Source organism: Pseudorca crassidens, chromosome 8 (assembly GCF_039906515.1).
Source record: "Pseudorca crassidens isolate mPseCra1 chromosome 8, mPseCra1.hap1, whole genome shotgun sequence".
Classification (NCBI taxonomy): domain Eukaryota; kingdom Metazoa; phylum Chordata; class Mammalia; order Artiodactyla; family Delphinidae; genus Pseudorca; species Pseudorca crassidens.
This window is the reverse complement of record NC_090303.1, coordinates 91,896,271-91,912,898: the sequence shown is the minus strand read 5'-3', so window position 1 is coordinate 91,912,898 and position 16,628 is coordinate 91,896,271. Positions and strand designations below refer to the sequence as shown.

The following is a 16,628-nucleotide window of genomic DNA, read 5'->3' as shown; positions in this document are numbered from 1 at the left end:
TGGTACACTAATCTTTTCAAACAATTTTTTTCTTTTTTATCAGGTCACGTCATCACTTAAAGACTAAGTGTGAATTCCTTACTTTCGTGCCTGCCTGCCTGCACCAAACACATTTACTTTTCCCCACAGGGACTCCTTTCTAATCAGTTGGAGTGCTGTTATGGTCTCTGGCCTAAATATGTGTATGCACATGTGTATATAGCATGTGTATTTACCTATATACATATATATGTGTGTGTATTTGTGTGTGTGTATACATATATATATATAAACACAAAATGTATACATAATAAGGCTAATACAATTAAAAACCAAAACAAACAGGAATATCCATTCTGTGAACAAATTCAGGAGTTTACAGAAAGTTGCATTGGGCAACATACTAGAAACCCGTACTCAACAAAAATTTGAGTTAATGTAATATAAACTCAAATATATAATATAATATGTAATATAACAAAGATCTTTGCATAGATAGTTTTTTGATAAAAAACTTGAGGGCATATGGCTAAAGGACCACTCAGTGAAGGAAATTCTAGGGATGGAGGTGAGGGTGGGGGTGGGAGAGGGTAGGCTAACATGACCCAAGTGCGTATGACCTCAGAGAGTCACATTCCTTCTCTTCAGAGCATCTGTCTCAGTTTCCAATTACATATAACTTTCCTGACTTCATTAGTGTATGATCCACGAGAGCAAGGACTATATCTGTCTTTGGTCACTTTTGCATGCCTAGAACCTAGCACAGTGCCTGGCATAAGGCAGGTGCTTGATGACCATTTGTTGAATGAGTGAAAACAAGAGTTATACAGCAAGGACAAAGCCAGAATCTTAGGAAACATCACTCTTGATGCTGCAGACTGTTGTAGGCTGGGCTTCGTATGGGGTACAGCTGGTCATTTCTGGCTGGGAGCGGATGCTCAGTTTAAGGTAGAGGGTGGTGATGGTTCCTGATGTTGCAGGGCTTTGATGTCATCCTTATTTCTAAGGAGAAGGGTACCTAAGCACACTTGCCTTCTTCTTTGCTAGGGACTGCTTAGAGCCCTTTGTGAATGAGCCAGTGGAGCTGCAGTATTTACTTTTGTTTGCTAGGTAAAACTGATGTAAGTCGTCAGCGTCTTGGTGTGTCCGGGGTTTTACAACACCCTTTGGTAATGCTGTAGTTTTAGATATCAAAATCTCACAGGGTGAAGTTAAGAAGCTGGACAGAATCCATGAAGGAAAATAGCAAAAGTCCTTTCATTAATTAACCCAACCTCTTCTGTCTTTCCATGAAAAACTGCATTGAATTTTCATTTCATTAATGAAGTCACTCAACAACTATTTACTAATTTCTGTGTCAGAACACCTGTGAGTTAGGCATGGTGAATAGGATCAGGAAAAGCTGAAGAATGTGGAAAGTTTCCTTACTCCTTCCCTTCTTCTTTCCTTCCCTCCGTCCCTCCTTACCTCCCTTCTTTCCTTCGTTCCTAGAGTTAGGTGTTGCAACTTTGTATGAGATTAAATGGCTTGAGATAGATCCACAGTCCCCTTTGAACTGGGCTGGGAGAGCACTGTATGACGCTAGGAAGGCTTTCAGACAGTCTAAGCCAGGGGCGGAGCCTGGAGGGACATTGCTTCAGATGGACATCATAGGGAGTACTAAGGAATCTTGGATTGCTCAAGCTCTGAGAACGACTATAGAGTGAGGTTATATTCTATGTCAATTTGTTCACGAAGTCAATGAAAAATATAAAATTTTGCAAATTTCACGTTAGATTTAGTCTAATGGGAAAATTAGTTTTGAAATACGTGAATTTTGAATCAGGCAAGCCTTCAGGTATGTATCCCTTGCACATGAAATGTGTCCACTCTGTCTAATGCCCAAAATATGCTCACCATATTCCTGGGTTGAAAGCTGCTCATTTTGTATCTCTGGAGTAGAGATGGTCCTACCAGGGCATAGGGTCATGGCTGGTGGCTGGGAGACCTGCACTTTGACCTTGCCAGCTCTAGAGTTTTGACATATTCTGCTTTCAGACACGACAGGACACATGAATAGGTTCAGGCTATGATCTTCCAACAAGCCTTGATTCTCTTTCAGGGTATATTTGTGAAGCTGATCGACATTCTTGTGCCAACAGATCAGGGTATTTCCTCCTTGGCATGAGGAAACACACTGTCAAATTTTCACTATTTTTCATTCTCAGGTCGAAAATCACCATCTGTCTCTGTGCATTTGTAAGAAGAAAGCTGCTTGTCACGTCAACATTTTTAGAACAAAATATTGTTCTTAGGGGTGCAGGAAGGAGATGTGAAGGATATGCTGGGTAGGGGATTGGTTAGGAATAAAGGGATGGATTGAGATCAACGAGGAAGGCAAATGTTGTTGCTCTCTGTTCCTGAGAGCATATGATATAGCGCTAGCTGAGGTATCAGTTTGGAAGTGGTACTTCTAAATATGGCAACACTTCTATTTAGCTGTGGGCTACTGTCATGATGTAGGTAATTCATTTTTTCTGTTATGAATCCTTTTGAGTTTCTAATAACAATGAATTCAACAAACAAGTCCACCATAATCCAAGTTTGTGAATATTTACCAGTTCCAAGAGCATTTTTTAGTGCAGCTTAATGTTTTATGAAGTAGAGGGAAGAGGATGTCATATCCCCATTTAACAATAGTATTTTGTTGTGATTATAAGAGTAATATATGCTCACTGCAGAAGACTTGAAATACAGAAAAGCATAAAGAAGAAAACAAAATTTACTTGTAAAATTCACAGCCAGAGATAGCCACGGTTAGCATTTTGATATATTTCTTTCCAATATTTGCACTTTTTAAATAATATAATCGCCTTCAAACTGTATTACGTTTTGTATCCTGGTCTTTCCACTTAATATCGTGGCCATTTCTCTTTTCCTCAAGAGTGATTCAAGAACATTTTTTGTTAAGATTTCACATATTATAAATGTTTCAAAGTTTATGTAAACATTCCCTGAATTTTTCATATTTATGTTGTTTCCTTTTTGGTGTTTTTTTTTTTTTTTTTTTTTTTGCCATGATAAACAGTGCTGCGACAAACACACACATAAAGTGCTGTGACAAACACACATATGGGTGTTCTGATTTTTTTTCACAAGGATGGATTCCTAGAAATAGAAAACTAAACACTTTTTAAGACTCTTGCTACTTATTGCAAAATTGCTTTTCAGGAAGGTTGAACCAATTTGCATTTGCCAGCACTCCATCACTTGCTTACATGGAACACTATATTAAAAAATAAAACAGAAACTTTGCTAATTTGATACACAATACAAAATTACACTTAAATTTAAATTTCCATAATTACTAGAGCAGCTAAATATTTTTCATATGTTTATCAGTCTTGCAATCTGTCTTCTGTGACTTTCTGTTCATTTCTTTTGAGCCTTAGTATTTTTCTCATTGATTTTTATTAGGCTTTTAATTCGTAAGGACATGATCCCCTTTTTCTGTTATATTTTTAGATATAATCATCTAATTTTGTTTGCTCTTTGTTTCTAATATTTTTAGTGTTTAACATTTTTACACTATTACATGTATTGGTTTTCTTTATAACTTTCCCATGGCTTCCCTTTCTATCCATAGCTCCAGAAAACTAAAATTCTTTTGTAGTATTCACAAATAATTTCTTGTTTCTTCTTTAACGCCTGATCAAAGGGACACTTTGGAGTATAACATGAGGCAAAGATCTATATTTGTTACTATATAACTATCAATTTTCCCCACACTATTCACTGAAAAATCAATTCCTTTGTCATTAGTTTGTGCTATTTTATTTTACATTAAGTTTCTATTTTATTTGAGACTGTTTCTAAGGTATTTCTTATTTTCTATTTATTTGTATGTTGGTTCTTGTGTAATCTTACATTATTTTAAATACTCTGTGTGTCAATGTCTGGTGGGTTTTGTTCCCCTACATTATTATTTTTCTTCAGAAAAAGTTTGGGTTACTTTTTGGATTTGGACTTTCAAATCTTTTTTCTTAAGAGACATAAATTGACTTGCCCACGGTCTAATGATGAGATACACGTAAAGTGACCACAAGACTCCCTGACTCCTAGTCCAGGATTCTTTCTGTTGAGTAATGGATCCTCCCACATTCCCCACTCCCCACACCCCCCCTCCCCTCCCTCCCCTTGTCAAGCTGTACCTGGTTGCTGACTGGCTTATGCTTAAGTCCTGGTTTGTTCAGAATAAGCTCCAGCTGCCTACGGTTAAAATTGGATACACCGAGGGATTTCACCAAGCCAGCATCTTTGCAAGCTTCTAAAGCCTGTAGGGTAAGAGCAAATGGGTCAAGAAAGAAATCTCAACACAAGCAGGAATAAACATTTATAAAGGTGACTGTGCATTCTTTAAAAAGTAAAGTCCCCGGGTATATTAATAGGCATTCTGTGAACTAAAGAAAAGTGGAGGAGATAGGCAGGAATTCTGTAATTGAATGATTTTGGGGAAATGTTGTATATCATATCTTCCTCTTGTATTTTCATAATGTATACCAGCATGATAATAATGATCTTATTTCTTAAAATTTGTTGAGGTTTTCTTTATGGTACAGTACCTGAAAATTTTTATGTGTCTGGTATGTGTGGAAAATGTATATTCTCCTATTTTTGGATACAGATCCTTCTTGTTTCTCTCTCTCACATACACATGCATTATATAGAAGATTAGGTCTAGCTTTTCCTGGCTTTTCAATAATTTAGAGAAATATATCAGAAATCTCCCACTGTAACAGTGGATTTACCAGTGTCTTTCTGTATTCTATCAATTTTTGCTTTATATATTTTGAAGATATTTTATTTGGTAGATATGTGTTTAAGACTGATATATCTTCTTAGTAAATTAAATCTTTATCATTATGGTTTTTGCACTTCCCTATACATTTTAGAATCAGCTTTTCAATTTCCTTTGGGATAGTCATTGGGATTGCACTGAATCTATCCATGAATTAGGGGGGAATTAACAAATTATCTGTATTCAATCTTTCCATCAAAGAACATGATACAGTTCTCTATTTGTTCAAATTAACAAAAAATCCTCTCAGTAAAATATTGTAGTTTTAACTATATGTCTTGCATAGATTTTGTTAAATTTATCTCTAAATATTTAACATTGTTTTTAAAAAATTCCATTTCCAATTGTGTGTTGCTACATATAGATTCAGATTTTGTTATTTTTTCTTTATCTTACGGGTTATTTACACGTATCTTCTTAGTTTCCAAATATATGATGATTTTTCAGATATATATATATATATATTTTTCAGATATATTTTTGTTATTAACTCAAATTTAATTCCAATGTCATCAGACAGCCTACTTTGCATGAAGAGTATCTTTTTTTTTTTTTTTTGCGGTACGCGGGCCTCTCACTGCTGTGGCCTCTCCCGCTGCGGAGCACAGGCTCCAGACGCACAGGCTCAGCGGCCATGGCCCATGGGCCCAGCCGCCCCGCGGCATGTGGGATCTTCCCGGACCGGGGCACGAACCCATGTCCCCTGCATCGGCAGGCGGACTCTCAACCACTGCGCCACCAGGGAAGCCCTAAGAATATTTTTAAATGTATTGAGATCCATTTTATGTCTCAGAAAATGAACTATTTTGTGAAGTATTCCATGTGCACTAGAAAAATAGCATTCTGTTATATTTTGGAAAAGTATTCTATAAATATCAATTAGGTCAAGTTGTTTGATAATGTTTAAGTTCCTATATTCTATAGACTTTCTGTCTACTTATTATCTCAATTATCAAGAGAGAGGTTTTGAAATCTCTGACTAGATTATTCTTTTTCTCTTTTCACTACTCTTAGTTTTGCTTCATGTATTTTGGAGTTCTGTTTTTAGGTGCATAGATGTTTAGGATTGAACCATTTATTATTATAAAACAAAATTCCTTATCCCTGGTAACACTCTTTGCTCTGAAATTTTTGTTGATATTAAAATGGTTACTCCAGCTCTCTTTTGATTACTGTCAGCCTAGTACATCTTATTCTAGACTTTCACTTTTTTTTTTAACCTTTTACTTTCAACCTATTTGTTTTATTATTTATTTATTATTTAAAAAATTTTTGGCTGCGTTGGGTCTTTGCTGCTGTGTGCAGGCTTTCTTTAGTTGTGGTGAGCAGGGGCTAGTCTTCGTTGCGGTGTGCAGGCTTCTCATTGTGGTGGCTTTCTCTTGTTGCTGAGCACGGGCTCTAGGTATGCGGGTTTCAGTAGTTGCAGCATGCAGGCTCAGTAGTTATGGCGTGTGCTCTCTAGAGCGCAGGCTCAGTAGTTGTGGCGCATGGGCTTAGTTGTGTGTCTTATTATTTAAAATGAGTTTCTTGTATATAATATATGGTGGGGTTTTGCCTTTTATCCATTCTGAAAACCTCTGCATTTTAACTGGGTTGTTTAGGCTCTTTACATACACTGTGATTATTGACACCACTGAATTTAAATCCCCCATATTGCTATTTATTTTCTGTTTTTCCCATCTATTCATTTCCCCTTTTTTCTTATTTTCCTGCCTTCTCTTAGACTGATTATTTTTTATCATTTCATTTTGTCTCCTTTACTGGCTTGTTTGCTATACTCCAGAAGTTTTAACATTTTCTCTTTATGTTTGACATCCTGAAATTTCACTATAAAGCATCCAGGTATGGGTTTCTTTCTCTTTCCTCTTTGGTAATTCATGCCTTTTCAACATCTCTGGGTTTTTTCTTCAATTATTACTTCCTTTTCTTTCTTTTTTTCTAAGACTTCTATTGTGTGGATACTGGAAATTCTAATTTTATGATTTACATCTCTTAGCTTTTCATATTTCACATTTAAAATTTTTTCTTGTCCTTTCCTTCTTCACTTGGGAGATTTCCTCATTCTGATCTTTTAAGCTGATCATCTTTTCCTTATCTGTACCCATTCTATTTTTATCCCATCTACTGCACTGTGTTTTTATTTTTCATAATTATTATTTTTGCTTGTTTTAAAAAGAAGTTTTCTTGTTCTTATTTCATATTGCTGATATCTTTCTTTTATCTCCTTGAATATATTAATTGGCTAATTAAAAAGTTCTTGGTCCTCTGTTCTGTTTTTGTTGCGATATGTAATTGAGATATGTTGTTTCCTTGTGAAATAAATGCCTTGTTATTTTGGGCTCTGAGCTCATTTTCTCCTGAGGATATTAGGTACACTGTGAGGCAGTCCCTTAGAGGAGAATGCCAAACTCCAATCCTAGTCAGCTCCAATGAGGTCAGGAGTGAGTGTATGGTCTTTCGGGTGGAGAGCCCCAGACAGTAGAAAACACAGTCAGTGCCTCCTCACCCCTCAAAACAAGCCACAGTTCAGATCCTCAGCTGTAACCTAAACAGGGGGAAGTCTATTAGAATGAGATGATCATTAGAGTATCATTTCCAGCCTTTGGAGTTTGAATTGGGAGAGGCAGGAAACAACTGCCAGAGGTCAGGCAGAGACTTATGTTTTTATCAGCTTCTCACAAGTGCAAGATTCCAGTGCTGCTCTGACTTGATTCCTGAAGACATCTGAACACGAGTCCTAAGTGTCTACATGTGTGGAGTGTGTCCCAAGGCTATAGCAAGAGAGAAATAAGAGCAAAAATAACTCCGATAGTTCCTCTCCTATATTATCTTAGTGGTTGCTGAGTTGCTTTTCACTCTAGGTAAAAGCTTCCGTATAACCTCATAAACAAACCAGTTCAAAATATCTGTACCTGCCTCCCACCTAAATCCATAAGGGTTTTCGCATTATTTTCCCCTAGTTTCTCACTCTTAGAATCTTGGGGAAAGAGCCAGCAGCCTGCTCAGAAATGGCACCAGAATTGCTTTTCAGTTTTTCATATATTATTTTACATTTGTTTCTTTTAGACATCATATTACTGATTTTTAAAAATTCAATTTGAGAAACCAAAAATTTGTGAGTTTATCTCATTTATATATTTTTATTTACTGTTACAGTAGAACTTATTTCCTTTACTTTATTTTTCCTCCCACACTTCTCTCTTCCTTATCTTTGGCATTCTTCTCTTCCATCAAAGCAAAATCAAACATTTTTCAGCACTCAGAAGTGGAGATTTTATACATCTTTGCTCGTGGTTAGAAATACCTGACTACTACTTTTCATTGGGAGTAAAGGTTACAACTCTGTAAATCGAATAGGAATAACCAGATCACAATTTAAAAATGTACTCTTTTAACATAAGAGGCCCACTTGAACTCACCTCCCAAGTGGCACACAGATTTGACTTGTGATATAACCATTTGCCATTTTCATCTTTAGGATAGAATTCATCTCCAGGCTGTTAAAAAAGAAAAAGAAAATGAAAAAGTGTAGTTAACTTTATTTATATCTGGGGATTGAAATGATGGAATTTAAGTTGTCAGTATTCCAATATACCCGGGCCCTGGGAAACCAATTCAAGATATATATATATATATATATATATTTTTTTTCCCCTCCCCCTGTGGAACTGTCCAGAAATTCATTTGTCCAACATATATGACACATTAGTCTCATTCTCTCACCCCAGCATTCATTATTCTTTATTTATTGACAGATTATTGTTGTTCTTAAGCCATGAAGTTCTCTCTTAATGATAAAATTTCTCATTAAAGAAAAGTAAAAGTTGAGAATTAGGACTTTTAGACTCAGTGTTTGGATAGTCTATCCTGGCCAAAGTTGAGGACAGCAAATTTCTTACTCTTATAAGAAACCAGAGGTCATCACTAAGGCTGAGAGGAGGAAATTCTTCAGCTAAGTATAGTTGAGGAATGCAATATTCCTTAAGTATAAGGGAAATGCATAGCACATTACTTCTCAGGTCTGGCTAATCGCCCCATGGTTCTTTTCTTACCCTTTTTGGGCCCTCCAGGAGTTCAGCATCTTTTTTTCTACCTCATACACTATGTAAGTGTCAAACCTCCTCCTCTAACTTTTGGATGATACTTTCCCAATGAAGATTGACTATGGTGTGGAAATTGTCTTTCAGATTTCTCCTTTTTTGCTATATTTAAAAATGGGACCCATCTCTTATGGGCCTGGAAATGGGATAGAAATAAAAGATAATTTCTAGACTCCTTGAGTGGATGGTGGTAATCATTTCCTGAGGTTGGACAAGGAATTGAGAGTTTTGTTTTGGATAGTTTGAGTTTGAAATGACTGTTGGACAGTCAAGTGGATATTTGAAGAGAACAGAGAAGTCTCAGAGAGTGGCTCAGAGAGAGATCATGGGTACAGATAAAATTTGGGAGTCCTCAGCATATAAAATGGTATTCAATCCATGCAACTGGATGAAATCACCTATAGAGAGAGTACGGCTCAGTAAGACAAGAATATTGAGGATAAAGCACTGGGCAAAACATTTGGAGTTTGGCAGAGAAGAAGCTGTCAAAGAATCACCAGAGGGTGATATCATAGAAGCCATGAGATGAAAATGTTTAAAGAAGGAGGCAGTAGTCAACTGTGCTGAAAGAGATCAAATAAAATATGAGGACAAAGTGTCTACTGGATTTGGTTGGTGGCATAGAAGTCTTTGTAGACCTTGATAATAGGAATTTTTTGTTGTTGAAAATCAAGCAATTGGATAAAATCCATTATATTCTTAAAAATTTTCCCTAATTTTTCGCTTTGCCATCTCACCTGAATTAATCTTTCACCTGGTGATAACAATTTCTCCATGCCCTCTTTAGCAAAGATAATTTCACCTCAATTTTCTTCTATTTCACCGAGAGCAGGAAAAAGACTCCTTTCTCCTCAAAGCCATGTAATCATTCATATTAACTACCCTGGTTACCTCTGATTTCTAAGCCCTTTGACCTTCTCAACACTTACGAGGCTTATTTCCACTCCAGACTCCCTCCATATTTCTTGCTTTTTGCACTTCCTAATTTTACTTCTGACCTGAAATGGCTTTATATCTCCATTATGAACTCTCACTATTAATAGTTTTTACTCTCACAAATTTTAATTAAGTCCTCTCCAAGTCTGAACCCATGTTAGATATTTCTATGATGTTCCACTGTGCTTACTTTACTAATCCCTTCATTTGGATAAACTCATTGTCTTTTTCCTCCTTTCCTGCTCCTGACTGTAAGGCATTATTAGAAGAATAACTCAACCCTCTAAAAACCCATGCTATTGACCTTCATTCCTGTTTAGCAATAACTTCGTCTTTTTAAAATGTCTTATCATGATTTTTTGTACTTTTTGTTGTTCTGAAATTGTGTCTGCTTATTAACTTTATATTTAAAAAATAACAAAGTGGTAAAATATTTTAGCGAGAAAGGTTTTTCTTTAAAAAGAATCATGAGATTCAAAAAGCAAGTGATATTTTGGCTTCAAAGACTGATTTCTCAATTACAGGAAGTACAGGTTCAGTTGGGAGGTAATGTCACTATACTGTGTAATTTCTCACTGTTAAAAATTTACCTTCTCTGTGTCCTTGAGCCTTGATCCTATTTAAGAATAGAAATAGAATTCCTTTATTTACCTTCTCCAAAAAGATTTTACAAGTCATTAGTTAGCCACAGAGGAGTAAATTTCATTTTCTCACTTTTAAATACAGGTTCTTTCCAAATCTGTAAGACTCAGCTTAGAACTCTGTCATTTGAATAAGAATCGAAGTTAGTTGAGTAAGGAGAAGGGCTAAGGTCAAAATCCCAAGAGCCTGAAATAAAAAAATCACTGTAGTCCACAGGACATTGCGATTATTAGGCTTGCGAGGATAAGGCAGAGGGTAGTGTAGTATAAGGGAACACGTATAAGATTGGCATCAGGCGACCCAGGATCTGGTTCCAATTCTGATGGACTTTAATCCTAAGTAGTTCATTGCTTTTCTCTTCTGTGAGATGAGGTTTTTGGGATATATAATTGCTAAGGTCACATCTTGGATGTGACCACAGAGGAGAGTTAATAAGGAAGGTGCTTCCAGAGAACAGAACGGGGCAGCCAGGTTGGCTGTGTAAAGAAATTCTGGCCACTGCAATGGCAGGGAGTCCTTGTCTTTCCTGTCCAGCAGGATCTGGTTTACCTCATGGACAAGTGGTCAGTTTTGTTTTTCAATCTCTCCTTCCCTCAGTGAAACTTTAAAGCAGCTGCTGCTCTTCAGCAGTGTATACTGGGTGTGTTGGTGGTGGTTAAACTGAGTCCGTATATGGAGAAAGTTCAAGGAAGGAGTGCATTTGAGTTAGAGGAATAGATATCACCTAGAGGTCCTGATCTTGGAGCTGCCTTCAAAAATCTGACTACTCTTTGGGTTATTTTCCTTTGGAGAGGGTGGAGTGTGAGTAGGTTTTCAGTTGTATTTATTATTTTACATTATGTTGTGCAGGGATGTTTTCGGGACTGTGTGAATGGGAAGAAGGGTGTGTCTGGATGCTGGACAACTGCAATGTGGACTACAGTTAGGAGACTACTTGTTGGTTTGATGGAGAGCGTTTATAGCTGCAAAGACAGGATATAACAGACAGTGCATTAGATTATGAATCTAGAAACTTGGGATCCAGGCCTGAGTTGGCTACACATAATCTTTCTTGGCATTTGTTGGGTTAGGTCAGTACTATCTGATTTACGGTAACAAAACATCATAATATTCTATGGTGCTAAGTAATGAATGAGCTTCCCGTACATAGATGTTGGCCCATGGTTGCCAAAGAGCAGAGGCTTTACCTTTAGGCATATGAACTTACCTTAAAAGCCATGGGTATTTCAATGATGTAAAGATCTACATAATCTAGCTGGAGGCCCCTGAGCGTCCTCTCCAGAGTTGGGCGGACCATCTGTGGGTCATGATGTGTAGCCCACAGCTGAAAGAAAAAAAGGGAGATAGTTAACTAATATCCTCATTATTATTATTAACAATGATGCAGCCCTTTAAAATTTGTTTTTACTGTTTCTTTTTTTGTGGCTGCACCGTGCAGCATGCAGGATCTTAGTTCCCCAACACCCATGCCCCCTGCAGTGGAAGAGCAGAGTCCTCACCACTAGACCGCCAGGGAATTCCCAGCCCTTTATTCTTTACAAACACTCATACACATTGTATTCAACCACTTCATTTCACAAAAATATGTTTACGTTGCAGTGTCATCTGAGTACAGGTTGAGCTGATATAACTTGACATCCAGAGTATAACTTTATCCAAATATAGTACCAGAGATTTCAAGATCCATCTGAACCACAGAGTACCTAATTCAGCAATAAAGTCTTCCTCTGCTCTGTGCTAACTGCCTAATCGACTCTTCGCACTTTCACTTTTCCTCACTGTGTAATTAGGGAACATGTATCTGACTAGTGGTTCTGACCTGGCTTGGCACTTTACTTTCCTTTCACTGATAAAAGGTGTGCTTCATCTGAGTAAGAAATATGGTTGTGTATGTGTCTTCACCAGATCCTCCACATTGTGATGGGTGGTGCAGAAGCTGGTGAAATTTTAAATTATTGCAAAAGTTTAGATCCCTTTTCACCACTCCTTTGTTCTCATTTGGTTCACTTCCTCATTTCCCCAGGAAAATTCTGCCAATCCCTACTAAGATCTGAACCAATAATGTCACCAAAATGGCGGCATGGGAGACCCCAGCCTCCAGTCCTCCAACAAAGATCAACAATTAAATAGCTATCCATGGGGCATCCCTGGTGGCGCAGTGGTTCAGAATCCGCCTGCCAATGCAGGAGACACGGGTTTGAGCCCTTGTCCAGGAAGATACCACATGCCGCGGAACAACTAAGCCCGTACGCTACAACTACTGAGACTGCGCTCATGAGCCCGCGTGCCTAGAGCCTGTGCTCCTGAGAAGCCACCACAATGAGAAGCCTGCACACCACAATGAAGAGTAGCCCCGCTCACCGCAACCAGAGAAAAGCCTGCGTGTAGCAACGAAGACCCAACGCAGCCAAAACTAAAATAAATAAATTTATATTAAAAAACAATAAAGTAGCTATTCATGAAAAAACAAAACAAAACAAAACAGCTCTTCATGAATACAAATGGGGAGATGTTGGTCAAAGGGTACAAACTCCCTGTTCTAAGATGAATAAGTTCTGGGGATCTAATGAACAGCATGGTGATTATAGATAACAATACTGTATTATATACGTGAAAGTTGCTAAGAGAATAAATGTTAAATGTTCTCATCACAGAAAATAAATGGTAATTATGTAATGTGATGGAGGTGTTAGCTAACACTATGGTGGTAACCATTTTGCAATATATAATTGTATCAAATCAGTGCATTGTACACTTTATACAAGGCCATATGTCAATTATATCTCAATAAAGCTGAAAAAGTAAATAAAAGGAATGTAGACAGCTTAACATAAATAAGAAAAAAAAGAAAAAGAAATTACTCGTTCTCTAAGTGTTAGGTAATGAAAGATTAAGCCTTGGGTTGTCAAACTGGAGCATGTGTACCCTTGAGGTCTGTAAAACATGGGATGCTGAAGGGTACCCAGAGCTTCAGGATAAATGAATACATCTTCTTGGAGCATCAAATTTGCTTACATATTTTTTGGGAGAAAAAGCTTGGAATTTATGTACATTTTTTGCCACAAGTTAAGAGCAAGCAAAATTAGCAAAATTTGATTTTTTTCCTATGTTGGACAATAATTTTTTTCTTGCCTTCAGAGCATAGAGAAGACAATGTGAGAGTAGAGAAAAACGTGTTTTTGTTGTTACTGTGGGTCCTTTTGGTGTATTGGTGAAATCTCATCTAACTGAAAATTCTGTTTTATGTTTTAATCTATTTTTATTCAACAAACATGCAGTACTAGCTCTAGGTACTCTTTAAGTGCTTTGTAAATGTTAACTCATATCAAGCCTTGAAATGAAATGAAATGGGTGATTTAATTCAGTTCAATTTTTTCATCATGATAGGTATTCCAACAGCTTTAACGGTTTACCAAGGAGATAAGAATGAAAGTGTTTTTTTTTTTAATAAATTCAAAAATATTTCCAGCTTTGGGCAGGATTCTTTGGCTCAGGTCCTCAGGATATGAGTTCAAGTTTATTTTTCCCCAGAAACACTTGGTGAGTTGTAATGAGAGACTCTGTAATAACAAAATCTTTAGGAATCAGGCTGTAAAGCTATAATAAAGTGAGAAGCTTCAGGCTGATATTTTGGGACAGTGGCTCTACATGGCCCCTTGAAATCATAGCCCATAAGTGGCTGGTGACTTGGGAAACTGCAAACTCCTGGAGAGGCTGGAAAGGAGTAGGGAGGATGGGGTCTGGGGAGTGAGTGAAGTCAGAAGCACCATTTTGTTCTCTTTAGAAAACTTAGGAGAATTGTATTACAAGTTCTCTAAAGTTATACAGTTTTATTCCTGCAAGGCTGCCTGTAAATATGTATCCTATATTTCCACTGGCTTTCATTTTATCATGGTGCTTTATCTTTCTGATTGCTCTTCAGTGGATAGTGATTTCTGGAGATTTCAATTTCTCAAAAGGTAGTGATCTAAACAAAATGTGGTATATCCATACAATGGAATAGTATTTGGCCATAAAAAGAAATGAAATTCTGATATGTGCTACAACATGGTTGAAAGTAGAAAACATTATACTAAGTGAAAGAAGCTAGACAGAAAAGAACACATATTGTATGATTCCTTTTGTATGAAATGTCCAGAATAGGAAAACTAAAGAGACAGAAAGTAGATCAGTGTTTACCAGTGAATGGGGGAGAGGGATAAATAGGCAGTGATTACTAGTGGGTAAGAGGGTTCTTTTTGGAGTGATAAAAATATTCTGGAAAAGGTAGTGGTCATGGTTGAACAACTTTATGAATATACTAAAAATGGTGAACTTTATGGTACATGAATTATATCTCAAAAAAAATTAGTGATCTATGGACAAATAGGCATATACAGAAGAAAACGCTGCCTCCTTTTAAAAGAAGTTTTGACACATGCTTATTATAACATGAACCACCTCCTTACTTCCCTTCACTCCTCAAATCAACTTTCTTTGATTTGGCTCTTCCGTATTGTCTTAAATCAATGCCCAAGTATGAAGAAAGAACTTTTCCCTAAACTTCATGGGGCTAATTAGTCCCTAAATCCTTGGCAAGATTGAGGAATTTGGCAGTTAAGAACTCACTCCTCAGGACTTCCCTGGCAGTCCAGCGGTTAGGACTCTGTACTTCCACTGCAGGGGACACAGGGAACTAAGATCCTGCAAGCCTGCAGGGTTTGGTGAGTTCAATATTCTTCAGCAGAGAAAAGACGTCAGACCCACCATGAACGTAAGTCGTGTAGGGTGAAGGGAAGACCTCACCTTTCCGCAGTAGAAGATATCCTGCCTCTGCACCTTTCCTTCTGCTATCTTCTCCCTGATGGCCTCCCCCACTTCGTGCTCGTTCTGGTAGAGGTAGGCGCCATCAATGTGCCGGTACCCCGTGTCAATGGCAATTTTCACTGATCTTGCACAGGTCCCCTTAGGGGTCTAAAATGATAGGGGGGTTGGGTTGGGGGAGAAGAGAAATGTGTCTTTTCTTTAATCATTCTTAATCAGGACACTTGGCACATACATGGTTTTATAGCGAAAACGACAAATTCGGACACCTAAAAGGACAAGAAAGACCCCTGCGTAACTGGGTAGCATGAAAGAAAGAAGGGAAAAGGAAGAGGATAGGAAGTGGGATGGGACCTGCACCCCTTGGGGGAGCTGAAGGTGAGGAGAGGTTCCCGCACCCGGGGAAGCCCCCTCACAGCGAGGAGATCAGTTGGGACAGAAGGGGAACTTTGGGGGCTACGAGAGGAGAGCCCAGCAACCTGTCTGTGGCAGGCAGGACAGAGTGAGACCTACACAGATGGTCCTCGCCACAGCCCTGTGTGCCCCAGCCTGAAAGGTGTGTCGCCAGTGTGTATGGGGGCTGGGTGCTAAAATGTGGGGTTTGGAGAGCAGACCCGGGGAGAAGACTTTTGACTGTTGACTGTGCGGAGACAGCCTGAGGGGATGGAAGTGAGGAAATCCACAACTAGGAACGCTTGTAGAGGAAACCCAGACTGCCATAGAAGCGAAGCACCACTGTTAAGTGACTTGCAAGGAGCAGGACTGCCATTGCAGCCTCTCTCCCCACATGAGGCCCCTGCCTCCCTGGGCACGGGGAAGGGCTCCTGCCAGGGCAGGAGCTCTTGTGACCCCCGTTGCTGCTGCATCCACAACCCCCTCCTCGCCGGGGCGGACTTGTGTGCTCCAGGGCAGCCTCGGGAGCAGACCCCTGTGGGTGGCCCACATGCAGAGGTGGTGCTGAAACCACAGCTGAGCCCCAGGGGCTGTACAACTAAGGAAGAAAAGCTGAAGTCTCTCCTCGCAGCTGCACAATCTGCGAATTGATGACCCTGCGACCAGCTTTGTAAGCTAAGTGCCTGCAGAACATCTAAATGGACAGCAGCTGCTCCTGCAGCCAAGATGGGCCTAGCTTAACAGCTGTAGACTTTGTGGGCACTTACACAGGGGGTCGGGCCAGGCCAGAGTCTGAGCTGCCCCCGTAGTGCACACAGCGGGTCCAGATCCATGCTTACTGCAATCCTGGGACATGACTTCAGTGGATCTGCGCTGGTGGCCTGGTGAAAACAATGTCTGAGGGACACTGGGGCCAACTGCAGGCATTCCCACGGTTA

The 16,628-nt window shown here is 38.7% G+C and overlaps 1 protein-coding gene and 1 long non-coding RNA gene across 12 annotated transcripts in view; one reads left to right on the top strand and one right to left on the bottom strand.

Annotated features, from left to right (window-relative positions):
• Positions 1–16,628, bottom strand: part of AKR1D1 (aldo-keto reductase family 1 member D1) — a 91,407-nt gene that overhangs the window by 23,322 nt on the left and 51,457 nt on the right. For 9 of the 11 annotated variants that reach the window (XM_067747130.1, XM_067747129.1, XM_067747128.1 and 6 more), the window contains 4 exons: positions 15,280–15,447; positions 11,702–11,818; positions 8,236–8,313; positions 4,170–4,292 (listed from right to left, as the gene is read on the bottom strand). In XM_067747130.1, the coding sequence (XP_067603231.1) occupies positions 4,170–4,292; positions 8,236–8,313; positions 11,702–11,818; positions 15,280–15,447 (486 nt within the window). The remainder of the gene's footprint in view (positions 1–4,169; positions 4,293–8,235; positions 8,314–11,701; positions 11,819–15,279; positions 15,448–16,628) is intronic. The other 2 variants (XM_067747134.1, XM_067747135.1) reach the window with 1 other exon arrangement.
• LOC137229355 (uncharacterized) lies at positions 4,185–13,175 on the top strand. The gene is made up of 2 exons (XR_010945643.1): positions 4,185–4,359; positions 12,518–13,175. It is a non-coding gene; the product is annotated as an uncharacterized lncRNA (long non-coding RNA).